The sequence below is a fragment of the Phascolarctos cinereus genome, unplaced genomic scaffold (genome assembly GCF_003287225.1).
Source record: "Phascolarctos cinereus isolate Bilbo 61053 unplaced genomic scaffold, phaCin_HiC Scaffold_726;HRSCAF=1367, whole genome shotgun sequence".
NCBI lineage: Eukaryota > Metazoa > Chordata > Mammalia > Diprotodontia > Phascolarctidae > Phascolarctos > Phascolarctos cinereus.
This window is the reverse complement of record NW_027556098.1, coordinates 404,963,682-404,987,308: the sequence shown is the minus strand read 5'-3', so window position 1 is coordinate 404,987,308 and position 23,627 is coordinate 404,963,682. Positions and strand designations below refer to the sequence as shown.

The 23,627-nt window shown below is 51.5% G+C and overlaps 2 protein-coding genes across 2 annotated transcripts; both read left to right on the top strand.

The window, feature by feature from the left end:
* On the top strand, positions 1–7,025 carry CPTP (ceramide-1-phosphate transfer protein). The gene is made up of 4 exons (XM_020976415.2): positions 1–160; positions 789–879; positions 2,425–2,559; positions 3,703–7,025. The coding sequence occupies exons 3-4, from the start codon at positions 2,438–2,440 to the stop codon at positions 4,223–4,225; spliced, it is 645 nt and encodes a 214-aa protein (XP_020832074.1). The 5' UTR covers positions 1–160; positions 789–879; positions 2,425–2,437; the 3' UTR covers positions 4,226–7,025.
* Positions 7,026–13,021: 5,996 nt separating this feature from the next.
* TAS1R3 (taste 1 receptor member 3) lies at positions 13,022–23,499 on the top strand. Its single transcript, XM_020971859.2, has 6 exons — positions 13,022–13,799; positions 15,830–16,130; positions 16,665–17,450; positions 19,386–19,592; positions 20,359–20,479; positions 22,131–23,499. The coding sequence occupies exons 1-6, from the start codon at positions 13,612–13,614 to the stop codon at positions 23,090–23,092; spliced, it is 2,565 nt and encodes an 854-aa protein (XP_020827518.1). The 5' UTR covers positions 13,022–13,611; the 3' UTR covers positions 23,093–23,499.
* Positions 23,500–23,627: the final 128 nt, after the last annotated feature.

Below are 23,627 nucleotides of genomic sequence, written 5' to 3'. Positions count from 1 at the left end.
GACCTGCCCTTCTGGACCGGCGCTCTTTGCCGGCTCTCCATTGGATTCTGTCCCAGTCAGTCAAACTGGGGCGGGGACTTGGGAACGGATCTTGGGCGGTGATTGGAGGAGATTGAGGACAGGCCCCACCCAAGAACCTGCAGTCTTGCGAAAACATCAGGTGAGTCAGGTGTAGGTGAGGCTGGGGAGATGGGCTCGGGGCGATGCCTGCTCTGGGATGCAGGGGTCGGGGAACTGTAGGCGGGTGTCAGGGGTACTGGGGGGAGATCCTGGCCTTTGACTAGACCCAGAGCCCGGGGTGGGGGCGGCGGGTCAAGGGTCACGAGTCCCCGCCTTCCGCTCCCCCAGCGCTGGGGGGGGAAGGGGCCCCAGGGCCCGAGTCACGGTCCCGGTATCCGGGGCTCCTGTCCCTGCCTTGACCGACCCACGTCTGACTCTCTGCCTTCTCTGGGCCTCAGTTTCCCCATCTGTCAGAGCGGGTGGGACTAGATGGATTTCTTCCCAACCTCTCAGTCCTCCTTTATCCTGACTTTGAAATCGAGGGGCTTAGTAAACTTTAACATATTTATGCTGAATGTGTATTTATATATAGTGTATATAGACATATATTTATGTTTAAATATATAATACATACTATAAATATATAACAATATATAACATATAAATATGTAAATATTTATGTTTATGTACATGTATGGTTTCCTCTGTAACGTAGGTATTTTATGCACCTGAACAGGACGAAGGGGTCTGGGCCTGACATTCTGCTACTCTTGTGTTTTTTTTTCAAGGATGTGACTCTAGGACCTGAAGGCAGTGACAGAAGAACCAGGAGTAAGACCCTGGGATCCCCTCCCCTTTTACCTTCTCCATCTGACCCTGGTATGTATGGCACTGTTGTATCACTGGGGTTGGGTCTTCTTCCTTCCATGGAGGGGACAGAGGGGCCTTCTCTGGCTTGCTCTGTGCTGAGTCAGACTCTGCTGCTCTGAAATTTATTTTTGCTTGTGGTAAGTGTTCAATACACATGCTAAATGAAGTGGAATGGGAACTGGGGGCCAGCATATTTACAATCGAACCCCAGACCACTGCTCTCTAAGAGCCTTTGGTTTGAGCTAGGCAAAGTGCCTGTGAGAGTCAGCATAGCCAGGCTATTTGGAGAGCGTTAAGACTCTGTTTCTTTGGCTACTCTTATACCCTCCCTCCCCTCTCCCTTCCTTCTTTGTGCTCCGCTCCTCATCCCTGACCTTGAAGCTCTGACAAATGGTTTACAGCCAGTGTAATCATAGCAGAGTCCAAGTGATGTCCATTGTGGGTATTGGCCTTACCTTTCAGAAGCTGAGCCGGGCCCATCCATCCTCAGCTGTTCAGCCTGCTCAAAACCATTTAGTTTCCTCTTTTCTCGGTATACATAGCAGACTGTGGAGCCAAAGATCATTAAAAAGTCCCACAGCATTTTCCTGCTTGCTGCTGTTTTCATTCTCCATCATAAGAAAGCATGAGGCTGTTTAAACAATAAATTGATCTGTCATTGACTGATAGACCATCTGAACTGGAAGAGACTTTAGACAATAGAATGTCAGAGTTGGAAGGGACCTTGGGGATCAACACATCCAACCCTCTCATTGTACAAATAAGGGAACTGAGATAAAGAGGGAGGAAGCAGTCAACAACCAAGAGGGAACGAGGTGTCCTAATTCCTAGAATCCTGATCTTCCATTGGCCGCCCTCAGTCGTCTTCAAGTCTTGGGGTCCTCAACTCTTCAATCCCCATTCCTAAATCTATTGCCATCCCCCTTTGTTGATTTTAATCATACTGGCAGCCATCGAGGGTAATACTGAATGCCAAGTCTGTGTTCTGGACCATGCTGGGTGCATGGGGAGACACAAAAGCATGTGACCTTCCTTTAAAGAGCCCGTGATCTGGGGACATAGGCGCCACCCACAGCTAACAACCTAGAGCATTGCAAACAGATCTTAGATCTGTGGAAGACTTATAGCTGTAGCATGAAGGGTAGCCTCCCTCCTCTCCTTCCTGCCTTCCCTCATCTTAATAATTTTTGTTTTGTCTCCTGCTTTGCTGGGAAGTTGGGCTTGGGTCCAGGATGGAAAGATGGGCCGCCAAAGAATCCAGGGTACCCGAGAGATTCCAGGGCAGGGCATGTCTTCCAGGTTGGCCTCTCCCATCTCAGACTTGTCCAGTCACTGACTACTGGCAGGTTTGTAGACTCAGTGAGCTGGCTGTGTTTACCAAAGTTTCTTGGGAGCCTGACTCTGCTTGGATGGCATTTCTATCCCACAGCAGCTTGGGTGAGTGGGAGCCAGTGTTGAGAAAGATGCCTCATTACATCAGGTCTGCCATTCCAGCCAGGCCTCCAAAGCGGATGCACGCTCCCTGATCGCTCGGGAACCTTGTGTGTGTTTCAGGTTGTGGTGGACCATGGCTGACGAACAGGCCGACTTTAACCTGAAGTTAGTGCTGATCAGTTTCAAGCAATGCCTCAGCGAGAAGGAGGAAGTCCTCATGGACCCTTATATTACCGGTTGGAAAGGCCTTATCAGGTGAGTGTGCCAGGGCATTCTGTGGATCCCAGGGGCTTTGGCCAGAGTGCCAGGGAGAGCTCATGCTGGGGGGGGCTCCCAGGTGGCACTTCAGGCCTGGAGTCAGGAAGACCTGAGTTCAAATCCAGCCTCAGACTCTCACTGTGGCCGTGGGCAACTCTGTTTGCCTCTGTTTCCTCATCTGTAGAATGGGCATAGTAATAGCACCTACCTCCCAGGGTTGTTGGGATGGTCATTGTAAAGTGCTTAGCGCAGTGCCTTGGCACAGAGTGTTATATAAATGTGATCTATCATTATCATTATCATTATCATTATTATTATTATTATTCTCCCTTTTGTGTGAAGAGAAGAGAGTGCAAGTGAATCCAACCACTTGTGGGAGGCTGGGCTGTGCCTGAGTATCAGACAACACATATGGGAAGAGAACTGTGTGTGAGGAGACATCTAGGATGAGGGTGTGAGGGGTCCATCAGCGCGTGGTGGGGTGAGCACAGGGCCACACAGAATGCAGCAGGCTTTGCTGGGCAGCAGTTTCACCTTCCGTAAGTCCACATTCCTTACAAGCATTTTACAGGCACCAGTGACTGGACTCTTCCATTGGCCCGTGAGGCCCGACACATAGACCCTCGACATATAGACCCTCCTGCGGAGGCACCATGATGTGCCCTCGTGGCACATCAGCCACCTGGGAGATGCATTTGGGGCAGCAAGGGTTGGTACAGGATCTGCACCAAGGAGATGTCACCCCCTTGTCCCAGCCATACCCTCTTTGGCTGCCAGAGCTATACATGGCCCTCTGAGCAGTCACAGGGAAAGGGAAGCAGCCGCAAGGTGGCTGTGCTGTTTTGATTTTGGAAGTAGCATTTTGCTGGAACTTAGATGACCTGTGTCCTTCCCATTATTGGTGTTGGTGACCCTGCCCCTGAGAACCAGAATGCCCACTTTACTTCAGCCCACTCCCTCCCTGATTGCCTCAGCTGGTTCATGTTTCTGTAGCAGTCTGCCCCAGGGAAATCCCCCTGGGATCAGCCCTTTGGCCTCATTTCTCTCACCCCAGAGGGCAGAGCTGGGGCCCCCTTTCAGAGAATGGCCGTGACAGGCTCCCCCAGCCAGGTGACACTTTGTTTGGTCTTGAAAATGTAGGTTCCTGAACAAGCTCGGCACCATCTTCTCCTTCATCTCAAAGGACTTAATGACCAAAATCCAGATCATGGAGAGGTTCCGCAGCAGTGACCAGAAAGAAAACTACTCCAGCCTTCAGTGCATGGTGCAGTATGAGTTGGACAACAGACTGGTGGACTTCCAGAAGTGCTCTGATCACCCTGACTCTGGCTGCCGCACCATCCTCCGCCTGCACCGGGCCCTGCACTGGCTGCAGATGTTCCTGGAGGGGCTCAGGACTAGCCAGGAGGACTGCAAGACCTCAGTGCTCTGCACAGACTCCTACAACAGCACTCTGGCCTCCTACCACCCCTGGATCATCCGGAAAGCCGTCACCATGGCATTCTGCACGCTGCCCAGCCGCAGCGCCTTCCTAGAGACCATGAATGTGGGCGCCCCCGAGGAGGCTGTGGAGATGCTGAATGAAGCCATGCCCTTCATCTGCCAGGTCTACCAGGTCACCCAAAAACTCTTTGAGGAGCATACCCTGTTGGAGCTTCCATAGCTGCGAGGAGGCCGGGCCCCAAGGTGACGCTCCTGCCTTAGATACCAGATAGAGAAGATACAACCAGACCTGTCATCCAGCACTTCCTGATGTGTCAGGCCCCACTCGGAGCTCCCTTGGCTTCTTCCCTCATCTTCCACCAAGCTTGGACTTGGTTGTCACTTACTTGGCTGGGAATAGGTATTCGGAAGGCAACACGGCTCTGCAGGGAGCGCCAAAGAATCGTTGACGATCCTTGGATTGGAGATCATTGGAAACCAGAGGGCCATGTTTACATCTTGAGGGTACTGGTTTCAGCTCCTCCAGACCTGCCGACCATCTAAAGTATCAGAAATAATTTTAAGTAAAATCATGTTACCTCCGGGGAAGTCAGACAACTCTGCCCTGAACTCTACCCTCACTCTGAACAGCTCACTCTCCTAATCAAAAGCAGAAAGAAAAAAACTTGGTATAGTTTTTTAAAAAATTTTTTATTTTGAATCACGTTGCAGTGCTCAGGCTGCAAACATAAGAAATACGTATGATTACACGTCGACCTATTCTGATTCCAACTCCTTTCCCCCCTACCAAAAGAAGCATTTTCATATTTAAATGGGAGTCGGGCATAAGAGAAGAGGCTGTCTTCTAGTCAAATCCAGGGATCTGTCATTTTAATTTCTAACTACTTTGTTAACCTTGTCTCTGAAAATGTTCTTTAGTGAAATGTAAAAGCACAGGGTCGCCAATTATCTCAGGGGCAAAATAATTTATTTCCTTTTCCAGCCTCTTGTAAGGAAATCATTTACATGTATCCATCTAATTCAGCTAGCAAAGGTTACCACCTCCTGCTCATGGGTCTCTAGCAAGGGAAGCCACAGCCTGCATAGGATTTCCCCCTGGGGCTTTTAAAGAGTTTGTTTGTTTTTAAACCAAAGTTCCAGGCGTGTATCTCTGGTGTCTCACCAAAGACAGTGTTGTCTTCTATACCCCTGCCGGTGTTTTGCTCCTTGGGTGCCGGGGCCCTGGTTCAGCTACTGTGAGTAGTAAGACCAACTAAAATCTGGCAGCGGTCCCGTCAGCTGAAGAGCCCAGTTCAGGGGTATGTGGCCTTCGTCATGCACATGATATTGGAAAGTCAGGCATGTCCCCCTGGCATGAGACCTTGGCCATCTCCTGATCTCTTGACAAAAATGCTGTGGATTCTGCATCTTGGCCACAGAGAGACATTCCTGGCTGGCCCTCAGCCAGGTTATTACTTGAAATCCTGGTTGCGGCTGAGCAGCAGCTGATAGCCTAGAAGCAGCAACATTCATGGCCAGCTCGCTCCCCTGCTTGAAGCAGCAGATGCTGACTGGGCTCTTCTCTTTTGAGGGGTCATCCTTAAGAAAAATCCCTCAGCGAAATACCTATTCCTATGCAGTTCTCCCCAAGATTGCCTCATCCCAGGGAATCACATTCCCCAAGAGAAGGTTTCCTCAGGAAAATGCATAATGGTTACCCCTAAGCCTATGACCCTTCTGGGACCACAACAGCCCCCCGCCCAACAGTGAGTTTCTTCTGAAAGGTGTGAAAAATGGGTGACCTCACATTCTTAGAGACATTTGAAAATGCTGCTTGAAAGGGGTATGTGCTGCTCTAAGCAAACCCCCCGGAAAGGCCCAAGGGCCACATTTCCCACCTTGGCTTTCACACAGGGCTTCATTTGACTTGTGGCTTCTGTAGTGGGCCCTCAGCTTATGCAGTAAGACTCCCAGGACTGCTGCCTAGCCTAGTGTTTGGAATATGGGGTAGAGTAGCTGGGGTACAGTAGCCATCTTTCCTTCATCTTGCATGGCTCTCCAGTCTTTGCCCCATCTGGCCTCCCCTGGCTGCTCTCCTTTCCTCTATTACCTGCAAGGTTTCCAGCAGATAACCCAGGGCAATGGGCTTCCGTCCTCTGTCCCTGCCCTTTGGAGGGGGTAGCAGCAGCCCTGGGTGGAGAGGGAGGGGCCTTTGCGTGAGCTGTTTCCTGAGAGCTGGGGAGTTGGAGAAGGTGGTGCTATCCCCCTGTGCCCCAATTCCCTCCCTCTCTCCAGAAATGGAAACATTAGGCCTCCTGTTATGATGGGGCAGGGGGGGAGGGGGCAGGGGGCAGGGTTATAAGAGGGGCTTCTCCCGCCCCTGTTGCCCAAGTGACATCGGATTTGATGGTATTTACAAAGTGGTCTGAAGCTGGTCAGATCTTGGGATCTGGGGGCGAGGGAGGGGAAGGACAGGACTTTAGGGGTTGCCCTGGGTATCACTCTCCTGTGTGTTCTGTTGCTAATGACTCCACATTCCCTGGGAGATGCGCTTTCTACGGATCTGCCCCTTTCTGTGACATGTACACAGCAGGACTGTGGAACTTCATTCCTTGGGGGAGAAATCATAATATATTTGATTATTTTTGCATTTAAAATAAATCATGCTTGGTGGATGGTAGTGTACTGAGTGTTTGAACCTATGGAAGAGCTGTTTGCTGTGGGCCAATCAGGTCGGCAAGGCTCTGGGAGGCCTTCAAGACCCCGCCCCCCCCATACCCTCAAAGACTCTCCACTAGAGGGCGGCAGATAACAGTGGATAGGGCAGTGATTTCCGTCTGGGGCCCAAGGATTCTGTCAGGGGCCCTTCAGTTGTAAAAAGTTGCCTAATTAGGTGACCAAAATATTTTCTGTCTGACCACAAATATGTGCATGTGCTTGAAAGCATGATAGGGTTTTCTGCGCCATCATGAGCTTCTGGGGGCAAAAGTTATCATTGTAGTTATTGTAAGCACTTAATGAATAAATCTAAAAGAATATCATGACTAGTATATTAAATTACCCTAGGAGGTCACAACACATTTTTTGGTTGTTCTTGAAAGGGGTTCACGGAACAAAACACTTTGAGGTCAGGAAGATCCAGGTTCCAGTCCTGTCTCATGTACTTGGCCAGCTGTGTGACCCTTCTTCACTTCAGCCAGTTTACTCATCTGTACAATGGGGATGATAATAGCACCTGCCTCAAGCAATTGTTCGGAGGATCAGATAAGATGATGATTGGGAAGTGGTTTGTCACCCTTAAAGCCTGTATAAATTCTACCACAAAACCTGTGGGGGGAAGTCACAGAGACCCTTGAGTCAGTGATCCTCCCACCTCCGAGGCGGCCGTTGCACTCTGGGACCGCTCTCCTCGTCAACCTTTATCCTGGGTATCTGTGGAGCCCAAGTTAAGTCCCATCTCCCACCTGCCCCAGTTTCTAGCTCTGCCATCTGGGGCCAAACAAAAGAAAACCTAATTACTCCCCTGTCCCTATGACAGCCTTTCAAATCCTCGAAGGCAGTTCTCATGTCCTTCTCCACCTCACCCCAAAGCCGCCTTCTCTCTGGGCCCAATGTGCCAAGTCCCTTCATCCGAGCCTTTTATGGAATGGACTCAAAGCCCGCCAGCATCCTGGTAGCTCTCCTCAAGAGCCCTCGGCTTATCAATGTGCTTCCTACACTGCGATGCCCAGAATTGAACCCTGAACTCCAGAGGTGGATGGACTCTTGTCTCCCTAGGTCACCACCTCACAGAGTGAGGACATTTAGTATCAAACCCTAGGTGCTCGCAGTCACTTATTGACTTACTGACACTGCAGCCTGGAGGTCCCAAAGCCCTGGGAGCTCCCATCCAGTGAAGCGGCTCATCCCACCATCCTCCAGTCCAGGCACTGACTGTTTCAGTCACAGGTTAAGAAAAGTGCTTTGGGATTGGTTTGGCTGAGGCTGTGATCCAAAGGCCAACATTCCATTCTGTCTCCTCCCTGGCAGGAAGTGGGATCCTCCCAGCCACCCCAGGGCCCCACCCAGTGCCACAAATTAGGCAACAAGGTACTGTGTTTGGAACAAGCCACTGGAGTAGCAAGGGCCTAGCCTGCCCTATAAAGAAAGAAGTGAAGTCATCTCTGGGCGATGGGCAACCTTTAACCTCTGTTCCTGGATCTTGGAGTCCAAGGGGCTTTCCAGCCCTCTTTGACACTGCCTGCCACCCATCTCTCCTGCCCTGCTATTTCCCATTAGGCTAATAATGCCATACCCCCTGTGGGCACCCACACTACCCACGACAAACCAGCAGAAATGCTTTCTCGGGAACATTACTTGTCGCCACTGTTCCTCCATCATGCACCTTGGGTCTTTGGCCAATGCTCCTTCTGGCTGGGTCTTGGCCAGAAGTGTCCCTGGTCAGTGTGGCCTTACTTCCCACAAGCATACCTCCCACAGCTCATGAAAGAGCAGACCTAGCTGGGGATTGAGACTAGGAGGAGAGGTGAATGGAATGGATACCCAGAAGCTGGAAAATGAATAGAATATTTGCTAGCCATCAGTAAATCACACTTGTAGGAAGCATCATGCACCTCATCTGATTCTCTCCTACATCTGCAGCTAGAAGGGACCACAGCCCCCTCCTCTTACTGAGGCGCAGGAGGGAAAGAGACCAGGTTCCTGAATCTACAGCCAGAACACTTACCATTATGATGTGAGGCCAGAACCAGATTAAAATGCAATTGGGAAATGTTTAACAAGCATAACTAATGTTAATTTATGGTTTTCTAAGCAAATATCAGCCATTTCTATTTGAAATGGACACTACTAGCTTAAAATATTTGCTTTTTATGCAGCACTCTTAAAAAACTGAAAAGCTATAAAGGGCCCCAGTAGGAATTCCCAAAGGCAGAGTTTCAGAGACCCATGATGAGACCACAGGCTCAAGAGCAATATTTCTTTACTGTTTTGCAAACAGTCGCTAACCCAGGATTACAAGCCTAGCACTTGGCACCCAGCCTGGCACATTCATCAATCAATAAACGTTTACTAAGCACCTACTATGTGCCAGGCACTGTACTAAGAACTGGAGATACAAAAAGAGGCAAAAGACAGTCCCTGCCCTCAAGGAGCTTACAGTCTGATGGAAAGACAACAAGCAAACAAGTATATACAAAGCAAGTTCTATAGAGGATAAATGGAAAATAATTAACAAAGGGAAAGCACTGGATTTATGAGGAGTTGGGAAAGACTTTTCTGTTAAAGATGAGATTTTGGTTGGGACTTAAGGAAGCCAAGGAAGCCAGGAGGCAGAGATGAAGAGAGAGCATTCCAAGCTTTGGGGACAGCCTGAGAAAATGCCTGGAGCCTGAGAGATGGAGAACCTTCTTTGCTGAACACCCAGGAGGCCAGCATCCCTAGATCAAAGAGTAAGTGTGGGGGAGTAGAGTGTAAGACTGGAAAAGGAAGAGGGGGACTAGGTTATAAAAGGACTTTTAATACCAAACAGAGCATTTTGTATTTGTTCCTGGAGACAATAGGGAGCAACTGGTAGGGTTTTCTAGTTGGGTAGGGTCTCCCAACCAGAATCCAAAAACTGGGGATTGGAGTAGTGTCATCCATCAACATTGTCCTGCAGAAACTGAACAACTTGCAGGCTTCTGAAAAAATCCTGGTCCTAATTCAATAATTGATTATTAATATAAGAGAGAAATGATCACTTCTTACTTTTCAGTTTTTTATGAGCTCCATATAAAGAACAAATACTTTAAACTATACTTTGCTTCAGCCTCAGTGGGGAATAATTTAACAGATTAGGTTCTTGAGCAGGAAGGGGCCTTAGTCTGAACTCTTAATTTTATAAATGAGGAAACTGAAGCCCATGGAGACTAAGTGACTTGTCCAAGGTCACATAGGCAGTACGTGGCAGGGACAGGATTTGAACCCAGAGGAGTGCTCTTTCCCCTGCACTCAATTCACTGACTGAGAATAAAGTCCTGTAGAAAGGGGTTCTGAAAGTAGTCATTTGGGGTACTGGGGGGAGAGAATTCCAGAAGAGTAGGATGAGGCACCAAAGAGAGTCAATCAACAAGTGAGTTTTTTTGTTTTGGGGGGAAGTAATTGGGGTTAAGTGACTTGCCCAGGGTCACACAGCTGGTGTCTGAGGTTGGATTTGAACTCAGGTCTTCTTGACTCCGGGGCTGGAGCTCTATCCACTATGGTGCCACCTAGCTGCCCCTCAAAAAGTGTTTCCAAAGCAGCTTCTGTGCCAAACACAAGTATAAGGAATGAAACCATCCCAGTTCATGAGCTGCTTGTCTTCCCTCGTTCCTGATTCAACAGAATTGGGACCAAGCTGCTGCCTCCATCCATCCCTCCCTGATTTGTTTGGGGCTTGCAATCCTTTTTAACAACTTCCACTCCATACAGAGCATGAATCCCCTTGGGAAGATGATCACCAGAGAGCTGAGCCCAGCCCTACTGCCTTTCTGGAGCCCTGGGCACCTAATAAAGGGGGGAGGGATCAGGGGAGGGTAAGAACCTGGTCTTAAGGGATCAGGGCGTGGTGATGGAGCAGAAGGAGAGTTTGTGATGAGAGGATATTTCACTTAGAGGAAGTAAAAATTGTTTTATTAAAATCTCTGCAGAATGGTGAAGATGGGATTATGAACAAGCCTCCCCCAGGGTAACCCGAACCCCGTGATTTGTCCAGAAAAGCTCAGGAGGATGGGCTAAAGGTGACCAATGAACTGCCAGAAGGGTCCACCTGCCAATGACTGAGACCCCCCCAGCCATGGTCCTCACTAGCCTCAAGTGAGTCTAGTCCTGATGGTTTCTGGGTGAGGTGCCCCGAAATGTCGCAGAAACAGCTCCCTCACCTGCTGCCCTAGAGCAGGAACCTGAGTCCGGGACCCAGCCGTACCTGCTCACAGGATCCCAGAATGTTACAATTCTCAAAAGTCACGCAGCCCAGCCCTCCCATTGACAGGCGAAGGAACTAGGGTGGAGTGATTTGGCTAAGGTCACCGAGAGGAAGGCTTTTTAACTCCAATTCCATTTCTCCTTCAGTCATGCCCAGAGTTGGAAGAGACCTCAGGGCTCATCTTGTTATAGGATCCCCAAAGTCGATCTGGAAGGGACTTTGGGGGCCATGGAGTCCCTTTTACAGATGAGCAAACTGAGACTCAAAGATTTTCCATGACTCGCCTAAGGTCAACCCAGGTAGCAAGCAGCAGCCAGGATCTGACTTCTAACTCCAAACCCAGCACTCTTTGCATCTGACAAAGAGTCCCCTCTGCATCCCACTGGTCAATTGGTCATCAGCCTTTGCTTACAGACCCCCAGGAAAGAGAGCCAGCTTCCTCCCAGATCACTCCTTAACTCAAGCAGCTGAGACTGAGCTCTCATTATTTCTGCAATTAATGTTCAGGTGCCCCCATCCTTGGCCCTTGCCTGTCATCGTCCACATCTCCACCTCATACCCTGGCTCCCCCTCTACCCTCCTCCAGGGGCCTCCATCTGCAGCCAGCCCAGCTCCCCCCAGTCTGTTGGCATAAGGCTGCTGTCGTTAAGTAGAATTTGCCTTCTGTTGATCTTTGGCCATTTGCATGGCCTGCCCCCCTCCCCCATGACAGCCTGCTGTGCCATATTCCTCCTAGTGAGAGGAAGAGGCCCCAGGCCAACCTTGGCAGAAGGAGGGGTTCTGGGCAGCACAACTTCTCTGGGCCTCAGTTTCCCCATCAATAGTGTGAAAAGGGTTGGTCTAGATCAGGGGTTCTTAACCTGGGGTCTGTCAACTTTTTTTAAACTTAAAAAAAATTTTGGGGGCAGCTAGGTGGCGCAGTGGATAGAGCACCGGCCCTGGATTCAGGAGGATCTGAGTTCAAATGCAACCTCAGACACATAACACTAGCTGTGTGACCCTGGGCAAGTCACTTAACCCCATTGCCTAGCCAAACAAACAAAAAAATTTTTTATAACTATTTCAGTATAATTGGTTTCCTTTGTAATCCTATGTATTTCATTTTATGTATTTAAAAACATGATTCTGGGACAGCTAGGTGGCACAGTGACTAGAGCATTGGCCCTGGATTCAGCAGGACCTGAGTTCAAATCCAGCCTCAGACACATAACACTTACTAGCTGTGTGACCCTGGGGAAGTCACTTAACCCCATTGCCTAACTAAAAAAATAAATAAAAACAAAAATAAAAAACATGATTCTGAGGTGGGGTCCTTAGGGGTCCTGCCACTCTGAGGGGTCCAGGATATAAAAACAGCTAAGAAGTCCTGATTTCCTGGAGGACCTCTAAGGTCCAGTAGATCTGAGTTCTCCTCAACCTCTCCCTCCATTAAGGCAGGTGGCAAGTCATCCACGCTAGCCCCTCCCAGGTGATGCCTGTCAGTATCCAGCGCCAGGGGTGGGGGGGGGTGCCTTTCTGAAGTTCTCCTGATAAGTGTGTACTGAGAGAACATATGGGCTAGCCCTGTTTCTTCCAAGCATGTATTCATCCAGCAACTTTCTTTATGAAGCTTCTTCTGTGTCACCCCTCCCCCCCCACCCATTCCCCTCTTCATCTTCATTTGGAGAATCCTTAACTCCACTTCCTTTCAATTCAGCAAACAATTCTGAAGCACAGTTGCTACATGCCAGGCACTATGCCAGAAGTGAAACAGTCTCTGCCTTCTCAGAGCTTACATTCTACCGGGGAGATTTAATTAACCACTCACTCCCCATGCGACCTCAGCAATCACTGAACCCCACCTGAGTTTCAGGCACAGCTGGCAAAATAACCACCTCTGGAGTCATAGGTCTTGAGTTCAAATACTACCTTTGACACCAATTACCAGTATAACCATGGGCAAGTGCCCTCACTTTTCTGGGCCTTGGTTTCCTCTTCTATAAAATGTAGGAACTGGACTAGTTAATTTCTGAGATCTCCTACAGCTAAATTTATGATCCTATATATAAGTCAGTGGGTAGCTAGGTGCCATGATGGATAGAGAGCCAGGTGAGTTCAAATCTGGCCTCAGACACTTCCTAGCTGTGTGACCCTGGAAAGTCACTTCACCCTGTTTGCCTCAGTTTCCTCATCTGTAAAATGAGCTGGAGAAGGAAATGTCAAATCACTCCAGTATCTCCACCAAGAAAACCCCAAATGGGGTCAAAAAGAGTTGGACAAGCCTGAAAGGACTGAACCAACAAAATACAGAAGTTAATAGAGAATGCACAAGTCTCCTGCCTCCAGGTCCAGAACCATCTCTGGTCAGCTAATGTTCAGGATTTGTGGTCCCACAGCTGTGGCCATTGGGAGAGTCCACTCAGGCCCCAGTTGAGCAGTCTGGGCTGAGAGAGTGTGCAAATTCCTCCACTGATGGGGCTATGTAAAGCAACTTTATTAAAATCCTCCCCGTCTCCACTGCTCCCACCCCTGGCCAATTTGCCTAGTGGGTCCTGAGCCAGTAAGTGGGGAGGGAGAGGGTTTTGCTAACCAAATGTCCAGTCCTTCTGCTCCCCAACCCCCCAGCTCCAGGTCGTGCCTATTTAAGGTGTCTTTCTGCGCTCCTTTCTGTTGGGGACAGAAGCTGCCCACACCCTCCCTTTACAATGTGGGGCTTCTTGTATTACCTGGGCCTGAGCCTGGGCCTGGCCTGCTCCACTGCCCAGGCCAAGCTGTGCCTCTCCAGGCAGCTCAAACTGAATGGGGACTACATCCTGGGAGGCCTCTTCCCCTTTGGAATCAAAGAAGATGGAGTCCTGGAGAGGACCCAGCCAAAAGGAGTACTCTGTACCAAGTATGCGGGGACAGGGAAGGCTGAGATGGTGGGAGAGAGGAAGGGAGAATGCCTGGGGTGGGGGAGGGTGTGCCAGGTAAGATGGGGGGCCGGTGGAAGTGGGGAGACCAGGAGTCTGTGCACCAGACAAGGTGAAAAGTGTAAGGGAGGCCATAACAAGAAAATGGGGGGAGCCCCAGAGAATCCGTTCCAGGTAAGGGGAGGAGTCCACCAAGGTCTGTATGGCAAGTAAAGGGGGAGGCCTAAGTACCAGCTAAGGGGGGAGGAAATCTCAAAGGGTCTTCATGCTAGGTAAATGGAGGGAACTCCTAAGTGGGGAAGGACTGGGGAGGTCTGTGAGACAGAGAAGAGGAAGAGCCCCAGGGAATGTGGAGCAGGTAAAGGGGGAAGGCTATGCCTGTGGGAAGCGGGGACCCAGAGGGTATCTGCAGGGTAAGAGCAGGGGCTTTAATGTGTCAGGTAAGTGGGATGGCAGAAGTTCCTGGGTAGAGAGCATCCAGGTGTCCAGGTGCCAGGTAAGCCCGGGTAAGGAGGGTACCAGGTCAGGTATGAGGCAGCCCAGAGAGTCTGGGAGCCAGATAAGGAAGGCAGGAGATCTCAGTGACAGATACACAGCCTTAGAACATCCTAGACAATCCATTCATTCAATGCTCATTTATTAAGCACCTGATGAGCACCGAGAAGAGGCAGCTATGGTAGTACAGACGGAGAACTGGCCTTGAAGCCAGGGGGGCCCTAGTCCCAACTCTGGCACATCCCGCTGCATCACCCTGGGCAAGTCCTCTCTCCTCTCAATGTCCTGAGGCATCTCTCTGCTAAGAGGAAGCTGCCGAGATTCTGCTGATTTCTGTCGGCTAAAGAAGTGCCCTACCAGATGCAGTCGCTAATCTGTGCCCCCCCCCAAAAAGTGCTAGACAGGAGACAGGAAGACAAGACCCTCCCCCACCCCAACCTTCCCTGTTACTGGAGAAGGCAGTGCCCTTCTCCCACCCCCCAGGCTTCCAACCCAGGGCTCATCCTGGACTCCACTCTCTCTCACCCCCCACGTCCAAGCTGCTGCCAAGCCCAGGCAAGTTCCTCCCTGCAGCATCTCTCCAATACTCCCCCTCCTCTCCCCTGACACTGCCCGCACCTTGGTGCAGACCTTATCCCCTCACACCTGGACTATTACAATAACTGTCTGCCTGCCTCAAGTCACTCCCCACTCCAGCTCATCCTCCATTCAGCCACCAAAAGGATTGTCCTAAGGGGCAGATCCGACCCCGTCACCCCCCTACTCAATAAACCGCAGTGACTCCCTACTGCCTCCAGGAGCAAATACAGCAGTGCTGCATCGGGCATTCCAAGCCCTTCAGACCCCACCCCTTCCTTCCTCTCCAGTCTTCTTTACGCCTCACTCCGCATGAGTGTGCTCTTCCATCGGGTGCCGCTGGCCTTCTGCCCGTTCTACAGACATCTCCCTCTCCAGGCATTGTCCCTGGGCGTTGTCCCCCGTGGCTGGAAGGCTCTTCCTCCTCATCTCCACCTCCTGGCTGCCCTGGCTTCTCAAGTCCCAACCAAACTCCCACCTCCTGCAGGAAGCCTTTCCCGATCAAGCCCTCCTAGTTCTGCGCCTTCCTTTGGCTGCTTGTTCCCCATCTCTCCTGTGTTTAGCTTGTTAGCATGTCGTCTCCCCCTTTAGGTTGTGAGCTCCTTATGGCAGGGACTGTTTTTTGCTTTTCTTTGTATCTCTGGAGCTTAGCACAGGGCCTGGCACATAGTAGTTGCTTAATAAATCTATTTATTAACTGACATTCTCTGACCTAAAGGAACTTGAGGTGGAGGTAGAAGGGGTTCCAGGGCATCTCTGTACCAGGTAAGGGTAGAGATCCCCAGGGCATCTGCATGCTAAATAAGAGGGCAGCCCCAGGAGATGTGTGCTTGCATTAATAGGGAGCAGGGTCAGGGCCATGGGGAAGCCATGTGATCTCCCAAGACTGGAGCCCTGGGAGAGGAATCCTGGGGCTCAGGATGAGGCTCCTCCAATGCAGGTTCTCGGCACTGGGGCTGCTGTGGGCTCTGGCCATGAAGATGGCCATTGAAGAGATCAACAGCTCGTCAGCACTGCTGCCCGGCGTGTCCCTGGGCTATGACCTCTATGACACGTGCACCCTGCCCATGGTGACCATGAAGCCCAGCCTCCTGTTTATGTCACGAATCGGGAGCCGGGATATTGGCGCCTACTGCAACTACACCCAGTACTTGCCACGTGTGGTGGCGGTCGTCGGCCCCCACTCCTCCGACCTTGCCCTCATCACGGGCAAGTTCTTTGGTTTCTTCCTGATGCCCCAGGTACCAGGAGCCCAGGAGGGAGGGCTGGGCTGCTGACCCTTAAGTTCTTTCCCCAGCTCCTTGCAGACCCAAACCTGCTCTTAGGCATGGATCTCCCATGGCGGGGGACCATGAGAAACAGCCCTCTTGGACTTGGGAACAAAACACAGGCTTGGCACCGGGCATCAGCTTTGCCCTTCTGAGCTTGTGTGGCTTGAATGTTATGAGACCTAAGGGGGGCAGAGGGCATAGCTAGGAAACAGCCTGGGGTTTATCTAGGTCGAGACACCCACCTCCCTTCAGTGAACAGTAGCCTTCCTTCCCTTCACTGAGCTCTCGCCCCTGACCCCACCCAGGAAATTTCCATGTCCTCATTGTACCCCCATCCTCCTCCCCTCACTGAGACCCCTGTCCCCCCAGGCCCTCACTGAGGCCCCATCCCCAAAGTCACGTCCTCCCTGAGAGCTTCATCCTCCCCAGCAGGCCTCCACTCTCCTAAAGGGCCCTGGCTGAGGGACATCGGGCACCCTCCCGGCACAGCCTTTCTTCCTATAGGTCAGCTATGGGGCCAGCACTGACCGGCTGAGCAACCGTGAATTGTACCCGTCTTTCTTCCGGACCATCCCCAGTGACCGGGTGCAGCTACAGGCCATAGTGGACCTGCTGAGCCTGTTTAACTGGAATTGGGTGGCAGCCGTGGGCAGCGATGATGAGTATGGGCGCCAGGGGCTCAGCATCTTCTCCACCCTCGCCAACAGCCGGAGCATTTGCATTGCCCACGAAGGCACCCTGCCACTGCCCAGGGTTCAGGACTCCCAGGATCTGGGCAAGGTGGAGTCTATCCTGCGACAGATCAACCAGAGCAGCGTGAAGGTGGTGGTCCTGTTCTCCTCTGAGGCGGCTGCCCGCAACCTGTTCCAGTACTGCATCCAGACCAAGGTGACCCCCAAGGTGTGGGTGGCCAGTGACTCCTGGCTGGTGTCTGAGCAGGTCAGCAGACTGCCTGGCATCCAAAGGGTGGGCACCATCCTGGGATTCCTCCTGCGGAGCTCTCCACTGCCCGAATTCAGTGACTATGTTAACCAGTGCCTGACCCAGGCCGCCAACCAGACCTTCTGTGACACCCTGGGAGAGGCCCCGCCCCAGTCCCACGATGACGTGGTGGGGCCACAGTGTCCACAGTGTGACGACATCAGCCACAAGGACATCGAGTCTGGTCTGCTCCATCACCAGACTTTTGCTGCCTATGCTGCCGCGTACAGTGTGGCTCAAGCTCTCCACCTCTCCCTGGGCTGTAATGCCTCTGGATGCCCCTCCCAGAACCGCATTCGGCCCTGGGAGGTAAGGAAGGCTGGTGAGGGGCCGCCACCTCTGCACCCGGCTCTTGGCTAGGGGACGGAGAGGGACAAAAATTAAAGTCTTCTCAAGCAGTTTAAGTTCTCCTGGGGAAGACAGCATGAATATACAAAAGAAATACAAAGTCCTTGGGAGGAGGGGGGCCCTAGCAGCTGGTGGGAGTCAGCAAGACTTCCTGCAGAAGTTTTGAGGGAAACTGAGGATTTTAGAAAGTGGAGATGAGGAGAGAAGGCATGCCAGGCATAGGGAATGGCCTTTGCAAAGAGCCGGAGGCCGGAGATGGAGTGTCATATCCAAGAGGCAACAAACCTGGCCACTTTGGCTGGAATGTCCAGAGTGTAAAGGGGAGCCCTGTGTCATGAGGTTGTGAAGGTAGGTGGGAGCCAAGTGAATGAAGAGTATCCAGCAGGTGTCTAATATTTGACCCTCGCGGTGACAGGGAGCCATTGGATTTTTTGGATGGGAAGTGCTGTGGCCAGACTTCCACGTCAGAAAGATCACTTTGGCAGCTGAGCAGAGGATGGATTGGAGAGGGGAGAAGCAAGAGGCGGGGAGGCCAGATTAGAGGGCCATCACCCTGGTCCAGGTGAGAGGTGACCAGGGCCAAGAGGAAGGTAGGGGTCATGCAAAGGGATGGAAGCAAGAGATGCTTCGGATGCAGAAATGGCAAGAATAAGCAATCCTGCGTAATAAATGAATAATCTATATCCACGGGGTGTGGCAAAGTGATTAGGGGGTGTGATATGGATGATGAGGAACTAGCAAAGAAGACTGAGGAGGGGTCAGAGAGGTAGGAGGAGAAGCCAGAAAACCCAGAGGGGAGGGAATATTCAGGAGGAGAGGGTGATGAACGGAGTCAGATGCAGCAGAGAGGTCAAGAAGGAGAGGACAGAGGAAAGACCGTTGGAACTAGCACTTTAAAGACCGCTGGTAACTTTGGGAAGAGCAGTTTCAGTCAGATAAAGAAGCAAGACTGCAAAGAGTCAAGGAGTGAGAGAAAGGAGAGGAAATGAAGGAAGTGGGTGTAGACAGTTTTTCCAGGAAGTCTAGCTTAGAAAGGGAGAAGAGATATTGGACAAAAAATGACAGTGGTGGTAAAATGCCAGTGGATTTGGGATCTCCTTGATGTCTTCATTCCCTCCAAGAGTACAAACTGCAGCCCCTTCGTGCCTCTTCATGGGGCTCCTTGGCCAAAGAGTCCATCTCTAAGTGGTCAGCCTCTTGGAGATGAGGCCAGGTGATGAGGCTGTCCATATTCAGCTGGGCCGGTCCTTAGGAAGCAGATGGAGTCTTTTGTAGGTACTGCATTCAAAGACTTGTTGGGAGGGTAAAACCGGCCAGGATTTGCTGGGATAGCCTGTGAAACCCATGGTCACATTCAGGGTATGATGAGGCCTCAAAGTAGTATCGTAGGAGCAGAGATTTGAGCTGCAATGGGCCTACCCTCTCAGGTTACAGATGGGAAAACTGAGTCTCTGAGCTCTGTGACTTGACCACATTCCCCGGGGGGGAAGAGTCTGAAAATAAAGCTACATCCTCTGGTTCCTTTTCACTGCAAAGTCCAAGTTCTTGGGCTCTAATCCACATTCTCCTCCTGACTACCTTTGAGCATCACACCCCTGCGCCTCCTTCTCTGTAAAATGAGGGTGTTGGACCTGAAGGCTGTTGAGGTCCCTTCTAGCTCTCGATCTCAGGTCCATAGGGTGCCTTAAAGTGTGCACTGTCTCATTTAATGAATGACTGGTTTGTAGTAAATGCTTGATTAATGCTTTTTTGATTCATTCATCAATAATGGGGAGTGACTGGAGCCCTCCTCAGCCCAGGATCCCATTACTGCCTTTCCCTCTGCCTCCACCCCCGACTTTCTCCTTTCTCCTTGGCCCAGCCTGGCCTGGGCATTCTCGCTCCTTCTCTCCACAGCTCGTGAGCAAGATGTATGACCTGCGCTTCTCCGCCCGCTCACTTACCCTGCAGTTTGATAACAGTGGGAACGTGGACATGCCCTACGACCTGAAGCTGTGGGTCTGGCACAGTAACAAGAAGTTGGAACTCCTTACCGTGGGCTCCTTCCAAGGGGGCCTGAAGCTCAATCGCTCCCAGATCCGCTGGCATGGCCAAAGCAATGAGGTACAGGGAGCAACTGGGGGGATAGAGGGAGGGAGGGAGGGAGGGATGGAAAGAAGGAAAAAGATGCTATGTGCAAGGCCAATCCTGTCACGTGCACATGGAAATAGAAGCATGTCCTCTTGAGCAAGGCACTATGCCAAGTATTAGGAATTTGTTGGGTCATTTTTCAGTTGTATCTGACTCTTCATGACCCTATTTGGCATTTTCTTGGCAAAGGTACTAGAGTGGTTTGCCATTTCCTTCCCCAGCTCATTTGACAGATGAGGAAACTGAGGCAAACAGGGTGAAGTGACTTGCCCAGGGTCACACAGCTAGTGAGGGTCTGAGACCAGATTTGAACTCAGGAAGATGAGTGTTCCTGACTCTAGGTCCAGTGTGGCGCCCCCTAGCTGTCATCATTATATGCCAGCCTATCTGTGGAGGGGTCAGGGGACAACCTGGGATCCCAGTACTAAAGATACCTCCCAGGCTTCTCTTATTGACACCCCCTCTGCCCCATATAGCCCAGAAATTGTCAGCAGGTGCCAAGGTAATTCTCTCATATCAGTGATGGGGAAACTGAGACCCTGAGCCATTAAGGAGCGGACCCAACATGTCAGCAGTTCGAGCCAAGACTCGAGTCTGAAGCTCTTCTGGATCAATGATGAAGCTGCTTCCTTCATGGCCGTGGAATGGGAAAGGGGTCCCAGTACCTTGGCAATGTCCAGGATCTAGGCTGGGTAGCCAGGCCAATAATTTCTTCCCCTTGCGCCACTACCTTTCCCAGGAGCCCGTGTCCAGGTGTTCCCGAGAATGTGAGGAGGGCCAGGTGAGGAGGATCAAAGGTTTCCACTCCTGCTGCTATGACTGTACGGGCTGCAAAGCCGGAACCTATATGCAGAACCGAGGTGAGCCCAGTCCCAGCCCCACCTTGGCCTCTGAGAATGAACCTACTCAGGAACTTCCCCCAAACGTGACTCAGACCCTTCTACCACCAGCCCATGCCCTCACTGCAGCCCCTTCTGAGGAGAGATAGCACCATTTCTTTTTAATTTTTTTTTTTTGCTTTTTAGTGAGGCAACTGGGGTTAAGTGACTTGCCCAGGGTCAAGAGTCTAAGGCCGGATTTGAACTCAGGTCCTCCTGACTCCAAGGCTGGAGCTCTATCCACCGTGCCACCTAGCTATCCCAAGATAGCACCATTTCTAAGACTAGTACAAAGAGGTGGCCTTGGCAGAGCTGCCCCCCAAATTAGCTGCCCTTGGAATAAAATGCAAGGAGGTAGGGGGGCAGGGGGTAGAGATGGAAGGAGGGAAGAATGAAGGGGCATCTTAGTGTTAAAAGCCCTTCCTGCCCAGCCTCTGGCTGCAGCCTGGGCTGCAAGGGCTTAGAATCAGAAGCAATGGGCGGGAGTTATGGGGCAAGTTTCAGTTCATCTGATCACAGGAAGGGGAAAAAAGGAAGGAAACGAGAGATTCTTGCATGTGTTTTATTTCTTTGAGGCAATTGGGGTGAAGTGATTGGCCCAGAGTTACACAGCTAGTGAATGTTATGTGTCTGAGGCCAAATTTGAACTCAGGTCCTCCTGACTCCAGGGCCTGCGCTCTAGCCACTGCACCACCTAGTTGCCCCAAGACAAGCAATTATTAAGTGCCTACTATATGCTTGGCATTGTGCTAAGTACATTACAGATATCTCATTGGATCCTCACAACCACCTTGGAAGGCTGGTGCCTTTATGATCCCCATTTTACACATGAGGAAACTGAGGCAAGCAGGGCTAAGTGGCCTGCCCAGGGGTCACACAGCTGGTAAGCATCTGAGGCCAGATTTGAGCTCAGGTCTTCTTGAGCTCAGCGCACACTACCCATACCAAGCCTCTATAATCACTGGACCTTGGGGGCCCAATGAATCCAACTTCTTCCTTTTCCAGAGGAAGAAACCAAAGCTTTTCTGGCCCCCATTAGTGCTGGTGCAGCTTCCCTTGGAAATACCCTCCAGTTTATAGCCCACAGATACCGTGTTTGGTACATGGCTGTGTTTTACGTTTTCTCCCCCATTAGAATATGAGCTCTGTTTTGTGTCCTCGGCACTTAATGTACTATGCGCTGGCATCCAGTAAGCACTCAGTAAATGACTGTTGACTGTGGGTGAGGCAGGATTTGAATTCAGGTCCAATGACTGACTCTAAGTCCGGTGCTCTGTTACTCCACCACACTGTTGCTAATGGTTAAGAGCTGTCCCGATTTGCCAGGGGCGGGTCTCCAGCAGAGATCAGGTGACCTTGGGGGATATTATGGGGATCTCACCGAGGTCTGGAGAGATCCCTTCCAGGGCTGAGATCTGATGATTCTGGGAGGGAGACAGAATCTCTGTTCAGAGACAGAGATTCTGGGGACCTGGCTCTCGGTGCCTTCTCTCAGTTATCTGTGGCCTGAAGAAACAGGAGCCCAGGGATCCATATGACGAGCCCGGGAGATGAGTGGGGGAGAGAGGAATTGGTCTCTGAGGCTTACCTGCCTGCCTGCCGCACACTCCTCCTCCCCTGGGCTGTTTTGCAGATAACTTGTCCTGCACTGCCTGCGAACACCACCAGTGGTCTCCTGATCTCAGCACTCAGTGTTTTCCCCGCACCATCAGATTCTTGGCGTGGGGAGAGCCGGTGGTAATCGCTTTGCTCCTGCTGCTGGTGCTGGTGATGGGTCTGAGCCTGGCGGCTCTGGGGCTCTTTTGCTACCACTGGGCTTCCCCAGTGGTGCGGGCCTCAGGAGGCAACCTCAGCTGCTTCGGTCTGGGCTGCCTGACCCTGGTCTGCCTCAGCGTCCTCCAGTTCCCAGGCCGGCCCAGCAGGGTCAGCTGCCTGGCTCAGCAGCCCCTCTTCCACCTGACGCTCACTGGCTGCCTCAGCACCCTCTTCCTCAAATCGGCCGAGATCTTCCTGGCATCGGAGTTCCCGGGCCGGGCAGGGCGGCTTCGCAACTGGCTGCATGAGCCCCGGGCCTGGCTGCTGGTGACCCTGCTGCTGCTCATGGAGGGGGCACTCTGCACCTGGTACCTGCTTGCTTTCCCACCATTCGTGATGACTGACTGGCAGGTGTTGCCCCGTGAGGCCCTCATCCATTGCCGGGTCCGCTCCTGGTTCAGCTTTGGCACGGTGCACATGGTCAACGTGGCGCTGGCCTTCCTCTGTTTCCTGGGCACCTTCATGGTGCAGAGCCAGGCTGGGCGATACAATGTGGCCAGGGGCATCACCTTTGCCATGCTGGTGTACTTCATCACCTGGATCTCCTTCGTCCCACTCTTTGCCAATGTGCACAAGCTCTACCAGCCGGCTGTGCAGATGGCCGCCATCTTGCTCTGTGCCCTTGGGATCCTGGCCACTTTCTACCTGCCCAAGTGCTACCTGCTGCTCTGGGAGTCACACCTCAACACTCAAGAGTTTTTCCAGAGCTTTCTGGAGCTGGGGCCATGGGACAGAGGAAAAGACCAGGAAGGGAAGGCAGCCAAGAAAGAGAGCCAGTGATTTCCGAGGCCTAGGCCCAGGCTGACCCTAACTCCACAAGAATTCTGATCTAAGACCCCATGATCCCAACCCCACAGTAACTCACTCTCAGTAAACCTGGGACTGTGGCCCCAGCAAGACCCCACAGTGACTCTAACCTGAGATCCCCCATGGCCCCACAATGATCCTGCCTTTGTGATCCCAACCCCAATAACACAGGGTCCTAGGGTCCTGACCTCAGTATCTCCCTTACCTCAAACCTGGCCCCATGAAACCAGAGTGTCCCCTAATTCCAGCCTACAGTGACCACTCCCCTCCAAGTTCTGTCCAGTCTCTAAAGCAAAGATTCTTCACCTGGGGTCTATGAAGTGGTTTAAAAAAAATTTTTTTTGATAACTGTATTTCAATACAATTGGTTTCCTTTTTAATCCTATGGATTTTGTTTCATGAATTTAAAGACATTCTAAGAAGGGGTCTGTGTTGCAAAACAGGAAAGAATCCCTAATGAGAAGGAAGCCAGCCTTGGCCCCCACTAAGTCTAGCTCAGGACACAGGT

Coding starts and splice junctions, on each gene's coding strand:
- CPTP (XM_020976415.2), top strand. CDS start 2,438: ATGGCTGACGAACAGGCCGACTTTAACCTGAAGTTAGTGCTGATCAGT. Junction 2,560..3,702: donor GGTTGGAAAGGCCTTATCAG/GTGAGTGTGCCA, acceptor TTGAAAATGTAG/GTTCCTGAACAAGCTCGGCA.
- TAS1R3 (XM_020971859.2), top strand. CDS start 13,612: ATGTGGGGCTTCTTGTATTACCTGGGCCTGAGCCTGGGCCTGGCCTGC. Junction 13,800..15,829: donor AAAGGAGTACTCTGTACCAA/GTATGCGGGGAC, acceptor CCTCCAATGCAG/GTTCTCGGCACTGGGGCTGC. Junction 20,480..22,130: donor AACCTATATGCAGAACCGAG/GTGAGCCCAGTC, acceptor GCTGTTTTGCAG/ATAACTTGTCCTGCACTGCC.